This window comes from Neolamprologus brichardi, chromosome 15, assembly GCF_056152115.1.
Source record: "Neolamprologus brichardi isolate AB-2024 chromosome 15, ASM5615211v1, whole genome shotgun sequence".
Lineage (NCBI taxonomy): Eukaryota > Metazoa > Chordata > Actinopteri > Cichliformes > Cichlidae > Neolamprologus > Neolamprologus brichardi.
The window spans coordinates 7,984,731-8,005,996 of NC_142118.1; the positions used below are offsets into that span (position 1 = coordinate 7,984,731).

The following is a 21,266-nucleotide window of genomic DNA, read 5'->3' on the forward strand; positions in this document are numbered from 1 at the left end:
AAACACATTTGTTCAATTCCAGTTTCTTCATATAAATCTACAAAAAATGCCAAGGATAACACAGTTTGACAGGCATAAAATAGAAAAGAGCTATTAGCTGAAAACTTGGCATATCACAGCATGGTGTGCAGTCTGTCCTCACGAATCTAAGGAAACTGGACAAGTGGAGGATGAAAGAAGAAGTGACAGGCCTAAAAAACATAGTGGAAACAGGTCTTATGGAGTGATGAGTCCAAATTTAAAATTTTTGGTTCAACTTGTTGGAGGAGAGAGGTACGTCAGTGAATGTCGTTAGCCATCTCCTAAACACGATGGCAGTTTGGGGCCGGATTTTAGCCAGTGGTGTAGGGGATGTTGTCAAAATGGATGGATTTATTAATGTAGAATGATCCACCATGCATTACCATCTGGAAAGCATCTGATTGGCAATGGCTTCTTTTTCATTATTGCCATGATGCCTAGAAAACGCTATCCGTCATGGATTGACCTGCTCAGAGGCCCAACCTCATCATTATTAAAACAGTGTAGGATCATCTTAACAGAGAATGACCATAAGGCATTGTCTCATGTCCATAAACAGTAACACAAAATAAAACACTGCTGGGAATATTTAAAAGTTTTTTCCCAACATCTAAAAATAATGTTTTCAGCAATGTTTAACAGAGTTTGGCACTTAACTGCTCGCCTCTTTCTTTCGTGCAGGTGTGTAGTATCAGCAGCTAATTAGTAAGATTTTCTCATGTGAGATGTCTTCTCTGACAGCACACGCTCTAGCTACATAGATCTTCATTTGTCCAAGACTTCTTCGTGTTACTGCCTGATGCTGCATTCAGGTTTGCATCTCTCATCAGCTGTATTCATGTTTTAGGACGTTGTCTGTATTTGTTTAAAATGATTGCATTTATTGAAATGTGTGAGCAGCTTTAAGCAAATGTCACCAGAGAATTCTCATTATTTAAGGTTGGAAATATTAATGTAATTTGAAACTAGAGCTAATGGATTCAATGGAGTGTTGTGCATCCAAAATCATTAAAAGAGTTTCGAGTGCCATTTTTCAGGAATCATGTAAAATTTGCATGTCTGTGTTGATAAATCTTATGACTTTTGGTGACAGTTCTTAGATATTTCTCTAGAGGGTCAAAAACTCTGTCCAGCTACCATTAAATGCATCATAATTGTTAGCAATTACAAATTATGAATGATTGTAATTCTACTTGTAAGAATGTTAATTAAAAGTATTTTTAATACATTAGAAACTGTTCATTTGCTCAGGTGCAGTATACTGATAACCAGGTGGCTTTAAGGTCTCTTAATTTGTCAAGAGAAATTAAATGATTCATTCAGCTATTAAAATAACTAAAACATTCAATTCAAGGCTCACAAACGCCCAGAGACACTCAGCCTGCAAAGACTGCTGCTCATGTTTTCTTCAGTGGATTCTTTAATCTGTGATGATGACCTGTCCCAGGTGTGCCCTGCTTCTTTGCAAAGGCAGACTTCCATGACTGAAATGGAAAGGTGGTTAACAGGATGGATGGATGGACGGACAGTACAATCCAAATTGGCAACACTTAATGATGTTTAAAACTGACAGTTCTTCTTATGACATTAAAACAAATTTTCGTTTTACTGCCTCATTAAATGGATGTTAAAAAGTAATTTACACTGTGTCCTGTGGGAAGGACAATTATGCATGATTGCATTTGTTTTTGATATATACACACATATATATTTAAATACAGTTTGATCTGCCTCTTTGTTTTTCTCTTGCAGTCAAAAGACATTGGACCCAAGCCAGTTTCGATCAAACGGAAATAATCATTATTTTCACACAAGGAATCAAACAGCATAACTCTAGAAAGCGCACTCACTGAGGCAGCAGTGACAGCCTGCCTGTTTAATTTCATAACAAAAATTAAAGCAGATTAAAATTAAAACCAAAATTTTACCAGGGAATCCATGCATTTCGTTGACAGTGAATTACAAGATCAAAAAGCAAACCCAGCGAAGCGTGTAAAGTCCAGACACAGTCGCATGCAGACTCACATGTTATAATATTCAAAACAAAAACAAAGTATAACAAGATATAGTGGTCTGTCACCTCCTTTTCCCCTGCTGATCTACTGTCTTTCTAACTGCAGCACAATTTCTGAACCACAGCAAATTAATTGGGCAAACAAAGTGCACGCTGAGGGAAAATTAGACCCCCCGTTTCTGTGTTGCATCCATCATTTTTGCTTTCGTCTGTCTCTTTTAGGTGATGCTCCGGTGCTTGATGTTGCAGGCAGCAGCTCCCACCTCTAGGGAGAAGAATAGTCTGCAATGCGTTGGTGAATATTTTGTTCTGCCTCATTGGTACAATTTGTTTGTGGAGAGCTGAAAAGTGCCTATTGACATATTAGATATTTTTAGGAATGAAATACAAAATAGCCAAAGAGTAAAAAAGAAAAAAAAATGGAGTGAAAACTACTTGAAAGTGCCTGATGATGGTGTGTTAGGGAAGTTTAATGATTCCATCTTTGAAACTAATTTCTTTTATGGCAAATTCACAAAAATTGTCAGTCTAATATTGCACAAGTTAAAGGCAGAAAAGACAGAAACAAAAAAATGTTCAAAGTTTTGAATGTTTACGTCTTGTGCTACATTTGCAATCGTACTTCCCAGCACTGCATTGATCAGTCCGACCTCATCTTGTCATGAGCTCGTTTTCCAGATATGAAAATCATGCTGGGAAGCATCTCAGAACAAACGTGTAAGAAAAACAAATCCCCCACATGCTTTTCTTTTGCTCCATATGTGCACACGCGCATACAAGCATCGTACGCTGGTGGCGGCGGTGTGACAGACCAAACACCCCGAGTGTGACGGCTAGTAGAAGATTCATGTGTTATAGTGAAGACATGCTGGTAATCCATGTTTGGCAGCCTCACAAAAAATGAATCTGGCTCTACCGTAGCTAGCCTACTGTATGTCAATACTGAAATATGAATGCAAAAATGAACACATGATAAAGGACATAGTGAGCCGTGTAATTACCATACATAACTCCGAAAGAGATCCTGGAGGGCACTGGTGTTTGATGTGCTCACATATCAGCTCTGTGTGTGTGTGTGTGTGTGTGTGATAGTCATAATACGACAGCTTCTCTTCATACTGTGAGTCACCCACCAACTCAATATTAACAGCTAATGCAAGAACACACACACACACAAATAGATTAAAATGCTAAAACCACAAGCATGCAAAGTGATAAATAATAACCATTTAAAGAAATATGAGGTTAGTAAAATCCAAAAATCCTTGTCCTCTGAATTCACATGAACACATTTTTCTAAATGCAGTCATGCATATCATTGTTAATTATTATTAATTTTTATTTATTTATTTATTTTAGCTAAGAGAGAGAGGAAAATCAACATTTTTCATAGAGTAAATGCATAGACGGTGAGTTGTGAAGTCCCATTTTGTTGCCTCAGTTTTACCTTTATGACTATTATCTGCTGTTGGAAGGGAGAAGTTCACTTATGTAGCTTAAATGAAAAGCTGCAATGCTAAGTGTTCAGCTAACACTAGCAAGTTTGATAACACAGATGCATTCATAAACTGCATACAGCCATTTAAAAAAGAACAATTAACTGCAGAGCAACCCATGTCATCTGTCAGACGATTGCATTAAAAAACGAAGCTGAAACCACAAGAACAGCCAAGAGGTCCAGACAGCTGCCTGCTCCAGTGACATGTGTCAGCACATCTGTCAATCACAAACCTGAAGCAAATTCATGACAATTTTTGTGCAGTTGTAAAAAATTGGAAAATAACTTAAAAAACAAATCTTTGTTTTTCATCAGATTGCAAACACTTTACATTATATTTCTGTCATAAAGTCTGTGAGGACTGACAGGTCTTTTGGAGCCAGGCTCAAGTTTTTGCACTCAGTGACTACATTTTTCAGCCTTGCAATGCAATTCTTGTGTAGATATGAAGCTGACACCACCTGTTTGTTCAGTTCTTACAAAAATCTAAATGCAGAAATGAACAGGGAAGTGATTGTGGACAAAATCATGATGATCTCAGTACAAAAGTCAAAGAATAAACAACATAGTACAAGGAAAAGCACCACATGTGCATACCGAGGGCCTTATACTATGAAAGAGTGAAAAAAAATTATGTAAAAAAAGAAATCAACGAAAATAAAAAATTTAATTGATTACAAAAAACAAAAGCAAGATTGAGATTGTGTACAAGTAGTGCAAATTACATTAATAAAATAATATGTATACTATAAATCTAAGAAAAACAGTTGCATGAAGGTATAATACAGAATAAATAAAGATATATTAGTTTGTAACTGTTTATTTTTGGATTAAATAATAATAATAATTTGTCATGAATCGCTGTGTCCAGGCAGGAGAAGAGTACCCAAACGCAGACTTCACAGGGGCAAAATGTGAAATCAAAAACACTGCTTTATTGCAGGCTCGGAAGCAATACAAAACAAAACTGGGAGAATTCTAAGTATACGAGGAGATACTGGGAAACACACAGCATGAGGGAGGAAGCGACAGAGGACTAAGGGAGATGCTAACCTAAATACAGAGGGTTAACAAGGAAGTGAGAACAGACGAGGAACACAGCAGATATGAATAACCATAATGAAACAGGGGAGGCTGGACTGAGCAGAATAAACATGAAAACGCGGGACCTTCACAATAAAACAGGAAACGTGAAGAGGGAGTGGAGGAGAGGCAGACGAGGAAGCTAGGGAACACGAGGGAGAGCACAGACATGACGCGCTGGGGAAACGTGGAAAACATGACAGAATAAAACACAAAGGGAAACACGACACGAGAACCCACACCACAATATAAACACAGACACAGAGGGCAGAGACACAAGGGGAATCCAATAAACTAAACGGAACAACCTAGGAACCGTAGAATAAATAATAAACTAACAAGATACAAAAAAAACACAAGAAAACTAAGAACACTTGGTCAAAATGACCCAGGACCATGACAATAATATTATGAATTAGTAAATAGTTATTTTACTTTGAAGGAGCTAGTGTCAAATGAAGTAAGACTTTCTCTTCTAAGATAATCAATTAGATGATGAACTTTTTACTTTCCTGCTCTGGTTTTAAACCTAAACTTTCGTCGCATTTTAAGTTCCTAAGCCTCATAATAAAAGCTTAACTCACACCCAAGATGTTTTTGGCATTCAAAGAAGAAAAGTGCTTTTATGTGAGAATTTGACTCAGTTCATTTTCAATAAGTGTTTTTTTTTTTTTACGAGAATCCTTAAGGACCTCAAGATAAGTCAGCTGGCTTTCATATTGATTGCATCACATAAATTGATGTGATGTGGTTCGTGTGCATGGAAATATGTACTGTGGAGATCATGACTGTGAATTAAAGGCTCTCAAGTTTGTCCTATTAAAATTATGGCACACTTAGCAAAATTAAGGACATTAAAACAGATCTGAGTAATGCAGACGTCTCAAGGCATTTGACATACTTGAAGTCTGAGTTTCAGTAGACCAATCTTTATGCAAACAAACGGTCGTGCAATGTCCAGGTGCATATATTTTATGAAAAACTAATAATCTAATGGGTAACTGCTTTCATTTAAGACAATGAAAGTGATATCGCTTGCTAATTTCATATTAAATATATAACTACTAAGTTACTTTAGATAATAGTGACGGGAAGAGAGCGACGATTCTTCTACACGAGGAGACATGCGATATTCCCCCAAGAAAACAAAACTCCAGCTCCACTTATCTCACTCGAACACCTTTAAGCGCCTTGAGTGAGGAGGCAAACAGAGCATTTCTGCTGCTCAAGTGACAGTATTGATAAGCATGCCATAGCTCACCTACTCTTAGGAAAATCACGACCAGCTATAAATGCATGCAGTACTGAGCGTGCCGATACAGCCTTAACTTTAGAGTTTTGTAAGAGGCAATGTTTGCAGGAGTTCTGGCATATCATCTGTCTTCATTTGATTATCCAGACAGCCAGAAAGAGACTTGTACTGTTGGGACATGAAGGACTGAGCCTCACAGACATTCAGGAACTGCAGCAGGAGGATTTGTTGTTTGCTGAAGTAACGCTATGCCATATCAAAGCTGAAACATCAGGGAGCTAATGCAATCCTAGTAACAAGCAGCCTTTGATGCCACATTTGATGGCGAGCAGATGTTCTGCAGATGATAGTGCACTGCTCCGTGTGTGTACACCACTTGTGTTTGTGCTTTTTGGTGTGCATATGTCTAGAATTTTTCACTAAAAGCCAAACAGTTTCTGTCTCCCGTCTTTTGTCTGCCGGTGTAAGTGCTGCACCGGAACAGGATTGGAAAGTCAGAAATGTAAGATCAAAGGTAAAAAGGGGCAGAAGATTAAAGAGGGCAATAAGGCTGGCTGCAGCTGAAATGAATGGCTTTTAGCATTGCTTTATGCCGCTGTGAGGAAACATTATCATCTTTTTGCGTCCGTGTCTATCCTCCAGCAGTAAAGGTGTGAAGGGAACTGTCAACTTTTCTTTTTTTTTCTTGCAAAACACCATTAAGAGTTCTACTTTGAGAAACCAAAGTGGGCGCAAAGTGTCTTCATCCCCCCTGGCAAACACAATTATGTCTGAGTATGATTACAGATCTGATTAAACTGCGACTCTTTGTGGATAAATGGGCAACGCTGATTACGATCAACCTTTTATCGCTTCAAAAATGGGTTGCCCTCAAGGTCCAAGTTGAGAGAGTTTCGGCTTTACAAATTTCCCAAATGAAGGAAACGTACTTGAGAGGTGTTCCCTGTCAATGTGTGAATGCGGGGTAGGGATGCAAATGGTTTTGTAAGAATTTCATTAGGCTGGTATTATTCATCACTTTCTCAAATGTATCCTTGCTCTAAGTCATTTTGCCATATTCCCTCAACAAACTGAGAGTGCTTTATTTTATTACAATCAGTACCATCAGAGGGTTCACTGAGTGGAGTGGGTTGGGAAGTTTAAAAAAAAAACCTTTTTAAAGGTTGATTAAATCATTCAATGAAGAACTGATTAAACTGTCAGCAGTGTGGCAAAATAGAGAGCAAGAAAAAGAGAGAGGTGAATGCCAAAATTCATTTATTTACCCCTAGGGTCATTAATTCTATTTTCTCCCTCTGTATGCACGACTGATCCAACTAAACAGTGGCTCAAACAAGTGGCAAGACAAAACAAGGCAATGGGCTCTGGATGCTAAATGGAAACTAAATGAAATTAAGTTAAAGGGGCAAACAAGCTATGGTAATTCATACATTCTCTCACTGTTATTAAAAAGTGCCAAAAAAAACGAGTTGAGTTTTAATAAGTTAAAAAAACTACCTTAGTACCTCACACTTATTTTACATAGCATATATGGTGACAGGTGATGGATTTCCAGTGATTTAGAGGTTGTAAACTGAATACCATCCTGCCTACTCTATTTCAATTAACACCTAACCGAATGCCCAGCTGATTGCTTTGCTGCGCCTTTTTTGTGCAGCTTCCAATTTAGTTCTTTGTTAGAATTAATCAGCGCAAACTACGTTTTGATTTGTCACGACCTATGGCATGCACGGATCGGAAAAAACAGACGCTGCCACAGCAGAAAAATTGGGACCAATCTCCCTTTCACTCATTTGTCGATACTTATGCAGCACAGACTCAATTTTCTTTTCTGTGACTTGATTACAGAGAACGGTGGCATGAGTTCTGTACAGATGACAGAACATTGCCATTTCGGGAGGCAGAGAGGTGTAAAAAGATCGAGTATATGAACCCTTGGCATGTAGACATAAAGTCCCTGACCTGGAGATTTTAAAATAAAGTCTGTCTTTTGTGAGTTTCCAGAGATACAGAAAGGCTAGACAAAATATTCATCATCCAACGCTTTGGTGGGTGTCCTCGGTATTGTTTACCAGGCACATAGCCAAAATGTGCTATGTTTAGAAGGCACTCTGGGGGTATATGAGATACATGGCCCAACCATTCTGCCTGTTGCACTCTGGTTTTGTGTAGCAGATGCATTTTGATGATGCTTCAGAGATGTGCCAAGACCTCTGAACACTGGACAGCATGTGTGGGGGTTTTTCTGCCCATTGCTGGTCCACAACACAACAGTAAAAACTACAGTTATTGCAGATTATTACAGTCTTCGTGGCCCTGTAACTGATCAATTCTGGGGTACAATGTGCAAATTTGGAATATTCGATGTATTGCACGACATCCGCCGACAAGGTGCCAGTTCCAGTGCCTAATCTAGAACTACTTCCACACATTTTCACCTACAAAATCATTTGCCAGAAAGCTGGCAGCAGAGTGGGTCCTCAAATGGCTTGTAAAATTGGCGATGCTGATGTCAGTGACTAAGAAGGGGCTCTACAATCTAAAAAGAGGCTTCATGATTCAAGGGCTATTGTGAATCATTTATGCTTCCTGTGCATGGTTTTTCTTTCCTAAAAAAAGATAAAATTCATTGGTTTAACCCTGACATGCTCTTCATATTTCATGTCTTGACAGTGGTCTGGTTGGATTTTCATCCAGACCAACAATTTTGTCATAATAAGTGTTTACATTTAATTTTGAACTACGGATCCATTTAGGATACATAACTTACCCATTGGACGCAAATGAATGGATGATTATGTTCATAAGAAGAGGAAGAATATGCATTTTCTAGGCTTTACAACACTGTGTTTTAGAGAAAACATCTGTTATAGCATGATATTGTGTTCTGTTTGACCATATGAATCTCAGAACAAATCTATGCTAGGTTTTTCTGTGGTACAGGATGATTTCATCACATTGAGGATCCAATGGACGTGAACCATGAAATCTTGGATTGAAACTTCCTTCCTTCAGCCAAAGCACTGAAGATGGGTCATAGATGGTTCTTCCACTGAGGCAATAAACGAGTGACTAAAGAAGAAGCATTCAAATTGAATGACCTACCCAGTCTCCAGACTTCACTCCTACAGAAAATCAGTGTAGGGAGCTGAAATTTTGAGTTGCCAAACAGCGGCCAAGAAACCTAAAGGATTATGAGGGTTCCTATAAAGAGGAGGGAGCTAAAATGCCTCCTGAGATGTGTGCAAATCTGGTGACCAACTACAAGAAACATCTATTTGCTGCTCTTGCCAAGAAATACCAAGTCATGTTCTGCTTGGGGATATTTCACCATGCATATTTCACTCATTTACATGCAAATCAATTCATAGCATTTATGTAATGTTTTTTTTCTGGAGTTTTTGTTTATATTCTGTTTTTTCCCCTATTAAAATAAAACTACCATAAAAATTAGAGACTCTTCATTTCTTTGTAAGCGAGCAAAGCAGGAGATCAAATACTTATTTCCTTCACTGTACTGTTTTACAACTTCACTCTTTCAAAGACCAGCAGATGCTTGTTCCTGTGGGAACCTGGGCGAATATGATGGGAACACAAACAGTTCTTGTGTCACTGTCAAGTGTCAGTGTCAAAAATGTACACAGACATGGCGTGCACAGTGTTTGTTGATATGACCCACATTATCTGTCCATCAGAACAGATACAGATCAAATTTGACTCGGAAAGCTTCAGTGTAAAAGAAAAATGTAGCACCTGTACACTATTTTCTTTTTTGTATTATGGGTTAATTTAGAAAAAGTAATTAATTTTTAGGCTTTAGGGCACTTTTGCTAAATGCTAAAATGAATTAAATTTGACCCAAACAATATGTAAGGGTTAAACTTAGACATGATGCAATATACATTTTAAGCTTATCAAGCAGGATTGAGAGTTTCAGCTCAAAGAGAGACAAGTTATTTTTCTTTTCTTTTCTTTTTTTTTTTAGGAACTTTTCTTAAATTTTCCAGGTGATGTTAATAAACTAAATTTACCAAATCCAAAGCCATCAAAGTTAGCGTTTCGGTGATACACAGCGTAGAGCTTTTAGATACTATATGTGCCCTCAGAATAGTACCGTGGTTAATAAATAACTTAACCACAAGAATCCTTTTTGCTCCTGAGATCAATTATTGACAGGGAGCCTTTACTTCCCTCTTCCGCAATAAAAATAAAAAGGGTAGCAAACTTCCTTAAGTAATAATAATCATAACACAAAACTTTATTGATCCATGCTGGGAAACTCCCTTTTAGCTAAACCCTCGCCACAGGCCATCCCATAGCCTCGAGTGAAAGAAAAGGGAAGCGTAAAAGAGAATAATTTCTCTCTTTCTGGGCTTTAGATGACGCTTAGATTTTCAGTGTTTAAAGACGCTTGACAGTTCTGACTGCTGAAGAGACTGAGAAATTCAGCTTTTTGGGCGAAGCAAAGAAAAAAAGTGACGATTATTTTCTGGAGAAAAGAGAGTACAATTAGGGAACTCTGAAGTGGCATTATGAGAAATGTTGTAAAGAAATGCTGTTTGTTCTCTCTGTAATTGCCGGGTTGTTTAATATGATAGCAGCCATGTATTCTCAAGGTGCATACCAACAAGCTCGTTCTGAGCATGTGCATGTACACCAGTCTGTGAGTGTGTGTGTGTGTTACCGTCTCGTTTCAGAACACGATTAAGATGCACTTTAGATTCATTTCAGAGCCACAAATTGCTGCAAGGTGAGACTTGTGGGTCGCATCAGTAAGTTAGACATGTGAACCCATCCCATCTCTCAATTCATTTCACTTTCACGAAGAGAATGGTGCAGAACTCAATAATGACAATATGCAAAAAGCCCCAGAATCTAATTTCTTCACTATCCATCTGAATTACAATGCCATCATTATTATTCCAATGCTGGAATTATACACTCCATCGGCTGGAATAAGCAGTTTCCACCGACAAGCTGACTTTGTGTATTGGCCTTTTTGAAACTGTGTGTGTGTGTGTGTGTGTGTGTGTGTGTGTGTGTGTGTGTGTGTGTGTGTGCATATGTATGTGTGTGTAATTCTGAAAACACCAGCTTTCACACTGGGATGTGCACTTTGCCACATTATAAGGTTAATTTTTTTCTGACCTACAGTCACCGAACAAAAGATACCGTGTGAGTCAAAATGTGACTTTCCCCCCCAAAAAAGGAGTCTCTGTCAAATGTGTGAAAATGTGACAAAAAACTGAATACATTAAAAGTGATGGATTCTCCTTTGGGAGTGTCAGTGTGTTTAGATCCTACCACATTAATTTCAATTAAGCCACAGTTGGATGGCACACTGTCTCTGGCCAGCTGTGAGTACATAAGGACAGTACCTGCTGTTGTCAAGCTGTCCTCACATCAGACTTGCATGTATAGTTAGAAAAAGGAGTTTGCCTTCATTTCATGAACTGTTACATAAATTATTGTTTAAGAGTTAGCCTGACACCGCATGAGCTGACATATACTCATCGTCAGTGTTGTCGCTAGGACACCGTAGTTTGAGTCCCATCTGGATATTTTTTCACTTCTTTGGTTGCTTTTGACTCAATTTTTAATTTTTGCTCACTCACTGGTTGGAGTGAGTGAGCAACTTGTTTAGTGCTATTAAGTACAACCCTTTACAACAGAAGCCCTGCACACTGAAAAATGTCAAGTTGGGAGTGACAGACTGGTCTCAGTAATACCATAAACTGTTGTGTCATGCTCTCTGCACACAACTGAGACAGGCCAGTGGCTTTGGCAAAAGAGTATTATTTGACACCCCAGGAATAAGAACGGGCGCCTTAGACAGGAAGCAGCTCAGCAGTATATGAATAAAACTCGGTCATGTTGTCAGTTTGCATTGGCCTTTTATGAAGTCAGCCTCAAAACCTTGTGTCCTTCATCGGCACTTGTATTTTTGCAATAATTCATGGCTGCCTGTATTTTTCTTACTATCGCTTTAAGAATACAGTGCCTAATGGCTTTCATAGATGAATATGTTTTCTCTCAGAGCAAAACAGCCTTGATCCAAGCCATTGAAAAAGATTGGGCTCATATTAAATTCAGCAATGTGAAATTTGCATGCTCACTCTACAACAGTTTGGGAACTTTGGCCCATCGATTTATACAACAAAATGTATGGTTCATTCACGGCTTTTTCATTTAGATCTTCTATCATTGATGCTATTCTGAAGTAGATGTAAATTACTTTTTTGTGTGGTGGCTCATGCTTTAAAGTCACAAAACAAAAGCAAAAAGCAAAATGTTTTCTTCTGAAAAAGCACAAACAACGAACGCTCTGCTGACTGTGTCCAAATTGTTCAGGTTTATTCAGAAGTAAAATAGAAAGCCAAGAGGCTGTGAATGGGTGGACAACTCAAACCAAGCCCATATATAGTTTAATAAAACATCCGTCATTCATTTAATGCTTTTACCAGAGCATCTTGAGTGCATCCATTTAATATGGGCACTTCTAGTGGGAAATGAAGGTCTAAACCTTGAGTGCCACGACCACTTCTCTCCTTCCATTACAACTACACTTTCCTGCCAACAGTAAGTTGACAGGAAAAACAAAAGATCCTGCTAGGATTCATTTCAAACAAGCAGTCCTCCAACAACAATAATACCTGCTGCCTCTTCCTACCATTATTTTTTTCTCGCTGTTTGTGCTTACTCTTTGGTGAAGTCAAAATCTCAAAATAATGGAGCCAGCGCTCATTTCACATGCACCTGTTCACACCACCGCTAGAAAGTGCTTACCGTATTAATGTGTGCAAATTAATGACTGCGTGTGATATAAAATGCATGTCTAACAATAACAGACCCGTCATATTAACACTTGATATTTAAGGTTGTCTCACTTACACTGCTCGCATCAGCTTTTTTTTCTTCCAGCGGTGTCAGAAAAAAGTAAGTAAGTAAAATAGATAATAAAGTAGGCTCTGTTTTAGGGTGTCTTTACCTTGTGTGCAGTTTCCCTCAGTTTCTGAGTCAGATCATGTCTTTACTCCTCACCTCCAGAGATGAGAGAAAATGAAAGACCTCCTTGATTTCTAGTGTGCTAAGTAGTTTTATCTGCACAGCTGTGGCATCACAGTGGCAATAAATAAATAAATGTTTCATCTGTAAAGCAGTTAAAAGGTGAAATATTGTAACAATTTAATATTCAAGATTCAAGATCCTAAATCTTGACTCTTGAATACTAAATTGTTACAATTTATATAAATAGCTAATGTTTTTTTTTTAATGTAACTAATGCTCTGCTACTATACACCAGCTTTGAAAATCCTAATTATGACTGTTGTTTTTATTAGCTAATTGTTAAATTATGAACCTTTGTATTTGTGTCGCAAATGTGTTGAAAAATGATCAATGTTATCAAAAGATTATCAATTATTATTATCTTTAAAGTTAACTTTATGTAGATAAAGACATTAGTTTCAGTTCACAGAGCTAAAAAGCTAAAGAAAGAAAAGAACTAATAATGTGGAGAAAACACTACTGTACTTGATGTCTGTGATAAATAAATATATTAGTGCTAATTTATTTTTATGGCTTAAACACTTACGGCAAAATGTGATGTATGAAATCTCCCTGCACACAGTCATTTCTCTACTGTCAAACAGGATGGAGATACTGCCGCTATCTCCCTTTACATAAAAGCCTTCTGGAGAGGATGTTAGCAAATAAGCCTTGATCAAATAAAGTGAGACATAATCACATCACAATTTAAATGGAAATCTTTGCAGCATCCAACGCACGGTGTGAGTATTTATCTGAGACATGGCCCTAGTCATTCATAAACATGCAAACACTCACTGGTGTGTGAGGTGGATTGGATTAAAGCTTGGCAAAGCCTGGAAGCTCAGGTGTTTGTTCATGTTTTATGCACTGGTGTTGCGTTTATATTTCTATGAGCTGTTTTTAAAAGCATTAGAAAAAGTATGTTTTTCTGCTCATTTACATACAAATGCACACACGCAACGGTTTTGTCCATAGTAAATGAATGAAAGGACGCATAAAAATATTTATTTTGAAAAGCTCTTAAAAAACATGTTAGGATTATTTTAATTAACCTCAGTGTTTAGGGCTCTTTAGCAGATGTTAGCAACTAGCATGCTAAATTGGTTAACCCTTTAAAACCGGTCAGCGTGGGCACGCTCCGTTTTGCGTAACTATTTTTAAATCCCGGTAGCTCTGCAACCACGTAAGCTAGCGCAATAATTTTTTTTGCATATGAAACCGGAGGAGTTGTACTTACATCTTATGCCATCAGCTTGTCCTCGGTCACAGTTTCCTTCCACATATAGCTTTGCAAAAACTGCATAAAAAGCACTTGCAGCAACAAAAACATAATATTCCAGAAACACGCTTTGCCGATCCGATCAGCTGTTCATAACACTTCCTATGTCCATCAGCGTGAACTATCGCATGTCCGCCATGACCTGCCCGAAACCGGAAGTGACGTCATTTCGCAGAAATGTAGTTTTTTTACCATCAAGGCCTCATGAGCTTATACTGGTGTTTTTAAAAGTTATCTTTGACTTTATGACTTTCTGGGATGCTTAGGACTAATATTGCACTGCTGGAAATAGTTTATTTTGCAAATTTGTACTATAATATTTATTTTCGTTTTTCCTGCAGTGTATAGAAATTGGTGTATTTCAAAAATAAAACTATGAAGACACTCAAAATAAATTTCCTGTGGTGGGAAGCTATTTTGTGCAACTTTTTTGTATTTACAGTTTTGAGGGATAAGCCTCTTAAATTTCTCTAACTAGAAATATATGTTAAAAAAACAAAAACAATTTTCAATTTTTTTGTAGTTTGTTTAGTTTTATGTAATTACTATGCACTTAATGCATGCATATTATTAAAATTTAGGCTGTAATGGTTGTATTGATGTATAGCAACTTGAAGATGGCATAAAGATGGGATTTATCTACTTTTACCTAAACACATGACACCAGATGTGATGCTGAAGGCAGTTCAGTGCTGACATCCAATAAATACATATGCTAGATTGAAAAATAGCAATTTTAAATATTATTGCATTTTTTCATATTGCAATCTCGGCATTGCCTTTTGAAAAAATGTGGCTAACGTTTTATGTCTTTTTGCCTTGTTCTGTCAGTGTTTATTGAATAAATCTCCAGCGATGTGTGAGAAGCAGAAGTACAAGAAGACTGGCAGCAACCAGAAAGAAGTCTTTCCCCTCATTACCCTTCCTCCCATATGACACAAATGTGACATAAGAACAGCTGCTGTAGTACAGCTGCAGACTCTTTGCTTTTTTCTAAATACACCACAAATCCCATCCGCATCTTTTGGACTTTACCTAGTCTTCTTTGTTCCTCTCCCTGTTTTCCAGTCTCCCAGTAGCCAGAGGGCACAATCACACAACCAGAAAGTCAATCAGGAAGCTTATTAAACATGACACTCGCTGAGCGCACTCTATATGGATGAAGGATATAGGCTGTAAGGTCTACCTGCCAATTAGGAGAATAAAATCAATCATAGCAGTCAATGTAAACTCTTTCCCACTTTTTCCATCCCTTCTTCTCACTTTGTGCTTCATCATTTTCTGTGCTCACAAAACCCTCTGGCCTTCACTGAAAATATTCTCTACCATAAATGCCAGTACTGCTGTTGCACACATTCATGCACAGCTCACTACAGAATAAACAAGGAAACACAGTCCCCGTCTACACAGGCATGCAGACACACACACACACACACAGAGAGAGAGACTACTACACTCCAGAAAGCTATTCATCACAATTTAGCCACACCATTAGACAAAGAGAGCCAATAACACCCTCAATAGAATACCATCCCCCCCAAAAAAAGAACTAAACAAAAAAAGAAAAAAACCCACAGCCACACACCTTCTCCTCCATGACACTCATTTTCCTCTCCATTTGTCATTACAGTCTCTCACACTTTTTAATTCTGGCTAAGCTGTCATCTGTGTTTTGTCCCCTTAAAAACAAGGCTATACCATTCAGTGAATATAAACTGAAAGTCAGTGAAACTAAAGGAAAAAATATGCTTTTATTTTTAAAGGCAATGAATGTGTTATTTAACCAGATTACTTAATGTAGCCACAGTAAGTTATGTATTTTCAACCCAATTTCCAAATTGTTGGAAAGCTATATCACAAATTAAACAGAATGCCATAATTTTCAGTTCTCATAAACTCACATTTTATTCACAGTAGAATACAAACTGTTGTCAACCCCTTTCTTATGTTTATTACGTTCTTGTGATTCATTCAGACTAGACACGATTTCCTTCGTGTCTAGTCTGTTCCTGGTCTCGTCTCTGTCTTGTCATCAGCATCTCTTGTTGTCATCTGTAGTGTTCCCGGTCATATTCCCGTGTCTGTCTGGTCTTTCTGTGTTCTACCTGGTTTCCCTTTCCTTTCATGTTGATTCGTTTGTGGTCCAGTCCCAGTGTCAAGTTTATGTGTCTTAGTCTGAGTCTCTACTTCCTATTTTATTTTGATAGTCTCCCATCTCATGTATTATGTTCTGTTTTGCGTCCCCTCTCTTATTAGTCTGTGTTTATGTTGCCTGAGTCTGTGTGTATGTGTGTCCCTGTGTCTTCTGTAAGTTCTGTATTTTCTTGTAGGGTCCCAGTTTCCTTAGTTCTTAGCTCCTAGTATTCTTCTTTGTCTGAGTTTGTGTGTAATTAAGTTTCTAAATTCATCTGCATCTTTCAGTTAATCCTTTTTCCCTCTGAGTCCTGCTATTGGGTCTTGCCTGGCCTGCCACACAGTGCATTATAATAAAAACTGTTACAGGGGAAACATAAAGCTGGAAAATCAAGCGGTACAACAAAGAAACAGCTGGAGGAACCATTTTTCAACTAATTCAGGTCAATAATCAAAAAAGTCAGTAACTTGAGTGCATATAAAAAAAGAGCATCTTAGAGAGGCAGAGTTTCATCAGTCTTCATCTGTAAATATTAGGATAAAACCCTGTAAATGTGAAATTCTGAAGACACTGAATATCTCATCATGTAAAATGCATAATACCAACAAAAGATTCAGGCAATCTGGAGAAATCTCTGTGCGTAAGGGACATGGCTGAACATCAGTAGTGTACATCTGTGATCTTCCAACCTTATAAACAGGCATGAAAACCACTGCATGGGGTCAGGAACACTTCAAAAAATCACTGTCTGTGCCATGTACAAATGTAGTGTAAAGCTTTGTCATGTAGGAGTATTGGTGGAAAGCCAAAATCAATGCTGAAAGATATCTACAAGTTTTAAAGCAATATAAGCTCCCATCCAGAAAACGTCTTTTCAGGGAAGACCTTGCAGATTTTAGCAAAACAGAGCTAAACTGCATCTATTACAAGAGTATGGCTTTGCAGTAGAAGAGTGCAGGTGCTGATCTGGCCTGCCTGCATCAACTGAAAACATTTGGCGCCTCATGAAATGAAAGGAGGAGGTAGCATCTTATGTCAGAGAAAAATAGCACAATATTCTTCTCTTCTTAAGAAGAAAGAAAAAACTAACACATTTCATCCCCTGATAACACACAATAAAGTAGTGGACCTAATCCTTGATGGGCAGGAGTGGCAACAATGATTAATAAATCAACATTAACAAAAAGTATGATGTCCAGATACAAAGATGACCAAAGTAATAAGCTAATGTTTTTTTTTGCCATAGTGAAATGTCTCAGTTTAAACAGCCAGCTGATTGATTGATGTCTTTCCTATGTTCTATTGTGAATAAAATATGGGTTCGTGAGATTTGCAAATCACTGCAATCATTAAAAAATAATTTATACCGGGAGTGTTGATAGTTTTACACAGCTTCATTTAAAAGCTTCACATTAACTTAATAGTATATGACCCAAACCCTAACTTTAGAGATAGCATGTTAATTAAAGTAATCAAGGTAATTAAAAGCCAACCTTAGAAATTAGCGTTAATTGTATCCCTTTTAACACGAATCTCTTAAAATCTCCACACAGAACAAATTGATGCTGCTGGCAGATTCAGAAGGATTTTGATGTTTAGTAAATTTTTTCTGAGTGCTGTATAAGACAAATAAATAAACTGAGACATCCAAATAGTTGAAACCCAGAGAACACTTTTTTTAAACATTTATCTGTTAGCTTAACCTCTCCTGATCCCCCTTCAGTATCCTCTCCACCTTCTTTCTCATCAAGCCACTGATGAAGTGCTTCAGGAAAAAAAAAGGACTTTTTAAAGTCTTGCCAAAAGCTTGTTGAGACATAGTAATAGGCCCGCTAGACTGGTGATGATGAAAAAGAGAGATCTGCTCACAAGATCTCATTTCAGAGCCAGTGACTGGAATGCTGTAGGCAAAAACTTGATTTGTAAGCATGAACTAACAAAGATCACTAGCACCACCTATAGATAAGCTGTGAGGGTGCACAACTTCAGGCCAATGGAAGTCATGGCAAATCAACATGAAGGGTGTAAATGCTTATTTAGATACAAAACACAGGTACAGGTGTAAGATAAAAATTTTTGTGGCTGGTTGTGGTAGTTTGCACCTTTGAAGATGCTGGTGTTCACCAGACAGGAGCTAGTTTTACTAGCTTGTACTTACTCCAGGTTTTATGTCTCCCAGGGACACCGGGGGCACAGTGCGGTACCATGACAATTGTAAAAATGGCTAATTGTGCCGTATTGAGGTGTGTAAACCATATTATCCCAGTAATAGTCATACTTTTGGACAACTTAATTGGTTTTAGCAATTGTGTTACTGAATCGCCATCGTCTACAGCCTAGACAGCGACTCTAGTATTTTTCCCAGTTATGAGTTTGCCTTTAGATTTCTATCAAATAGAATAACAGCTTGTAGTCTAAAGTGCTTTGAGTGGTCAGTTAGACTAGGAACTGCTATATAAATGCAAATCCATTTCAATTCCCCAATCCAGGAAAAATCCTGGATTCTTGCATCTTTTCTGCGAGTAATCCATTGATACATGATTGGTATCAAATAACAGGGGAAAAAATGCAAAAACGAGAAAGAAAAAAAAATCTGTGTTATTACACAACGAGTCAGTAAAATCCAAGTAGTGCTTGTTATGAGGAGATATATGAGAAGTGATTCCCCAGAATTTTTTTCTGGGGTTGCTTTAACCAGTGTTCATCGCTATTATGTTGTAAATAATCTCACATACACACACATGCAATTTTATGTCCCAAAGTAATAAGACAAAACCTAGCAAAGTCGTGACACAGCACCTGAAAGATCCATCTGGCATCTCTACTGTTCACTGAAGCCTCATCAGAAATGTCTCAGTGGAAGGGTGGCTGTCAAGAAGCCATTCTTAGGGAAGGGAAACAGGGAGAAAAGGCTGAGTTATGCCATCAGTGGTATCTTATAGATAGATGCCTTCAAATCTAAAACTTTTGGTTGAAATTGTTGTCAGTATTTATATAGGAGGTCATGAGAAAGGTACAACATAGAGTTGCAACAGCTATCTGTAAAACATAGTGGAGGCTTTGGGGCTGCATTTCAGTCAGTGGTGTTGTGGAGAGAGTTGTCAAAAATTAATGGAATTATGAATGACACACTGCCAAAACAGTGAAAGCATACCTGGATAGAAAAACACACAGTGGAACACTATCGGTCATGGATTGGCCTCCTCAGAGCCCGGACCTTAACATTATTGAACCAGTGTGGGTTCATTTTGACAGAGAACAGAACAAAAGGCAGCCAATGCCAAAAGAAAAGCCTTGAATGCTCTTTAGGAAGAACAAGAACAAAGACCAAAGACCAAATACTGATTTTCCACGTTATTAAAAGTGTAAACATTCTGCTTTAGCCAATAATCTGCTGCACCCTCTTCCCATTTTACTAGCAAAATATCAAGAACTGACAGGTACCTGAAAAATCTTGCATAATACTGTATTTTAAATGAACCTCTGCCTTTTGATCCTTTCCTATGAGTCTTGGACAAAATGACACACACAAAAAAAAATCAATTAGTGTAATCATGGCTCCCAATGGAGCTGTTTAAGGTGACTTTGGCTTTCATCCAGCAGATGGCGCAGTTATTCACATAATAAATTTTTCTCGATAGAAACGTCAGTTAAAGTTGACTAGGCTGAAGGCAAGAGTGCTGCGTGTTTTCCTTTCATTGTGAGTTCCTATGCTATAAGGAGAAAATTATAATCCCACTTATTTGTAATAGAGTTTAGGTAACTTTTAAGTTGTAAGAGTGTAGTGCCAGATTCAATAATATATCACCACATTATCTGAAGTCCTGAACATCATTGTGGAATAACGACTTTCAACAAAGGAAAAAAAAAGGAACAAAATAATTTATTTGACCTGATTTGACAAATACAAAGATGGAGACTTGTTGGCAGAGAACAGCACTGGGAACAGGGCCACCACTCCCTTTTTGTTAGCAGAACAACAACAACAACAAAATGCTGTTGCTTCCATTTTCATGGAACTGGTTTAGAGTGAATTAGAGTTTTAAATTGAAAGGTGTGGCAGACAAATACAGGTAGTGCAGCATACAGGTAGGTCATCTTCAGATTTCCTTCCCTCGGTCCCACACACGGTGTAGCATCCACATCCAGAATCCAAGAGCCTCATACCGCAGACCTTACAGAAAAGACACATTTTTAGACAAACTTTGTCCACTCGAAGATTTACTAACCGACATATCCTAAGCTCTGTAACTCTAAGTCAACAGCGTGTCGTCATAAATATGGCATTACCATTCAAGCCAAATCCAGTTTCTTCTGTGTTTCTGATAGCTTTTCCTGGAGTCGTTTTTTCCTCCAGTCCAGAAACCTTCTCCTCATTCTGTTCGCCTGCCACCCCGCAAAGAAGCCGGCAGCGAAAGAAACCACAACGGCGACCTGTAGTGTCCTCTCCGAGACGTCTGCCATGTTCACCTCTGTCTGACAGATGCACACATTTGTGTAAGCATGAAAATCTCAATACAGGAAGTGAACTCCTGCGAGTCTTTTTCTTCTTCTTCTTCTTGTGCTGGGTTTACTAGCAATTAGCTAACTGCTCAAGCGTGCCACCTACTGGGCTGAAGTGTGTAGCAGAAGGTTAGCAGACAAGCTAAAGTTGAGAAAATAGCAACTAAGTACCTAATTACCTAATTAACTAAATAAATAAATTCTTTATTAAGACCATTCTTCTTATAAGTGTTGAATACTGACTAAGTGTTTACTACAGCGTTTCTTTTAATTTCTGGATACCTTTTTCAAACACAGATATGCTTTTTAAATATCATAGACTCACTGGTTACTTTATTAGGCACACCTGTTTAGCTACTCATTAATATAAATTTCTAATTACCCAATCATAGGATAGCAGCTGAATGGATTTAGGTATGTATGCATGGTCAA

General features: G+C 37.9%; 1 protein-coding gene across 1 annotated transcript; it reads right to left on the reverse strand.

Annotated features, from left to right (window-relative positions):
* Nucleotides 1-20,195: 20,195 nt before the first annotated feature.
* On the reverse strand, nt 20,196-20,874 carry lnc.lemp (lncRNA encoded micropeptide). The gene is made up of 2 exons (XM_035910524.2): nt 20,622-20,874; nt 20,196-20,505 (listed from the first exon to the last, which is right to left on the reverse strand). The coding sequence occupies exon 1, from the start codon at nt 20,793-20,795 to the stop codon at nt 20,625-20,627; it is 171 nt and encodes a 56-aa protein (XP_035766417.2). The 5' UTR covers nt 20,796-20,874; the 3' UTR covers nt 20,196-20,505; nt 20,622-20,624.
* Between the last annotated feature and the right edge of the window lie 392 nt (nt 20,875-21,266).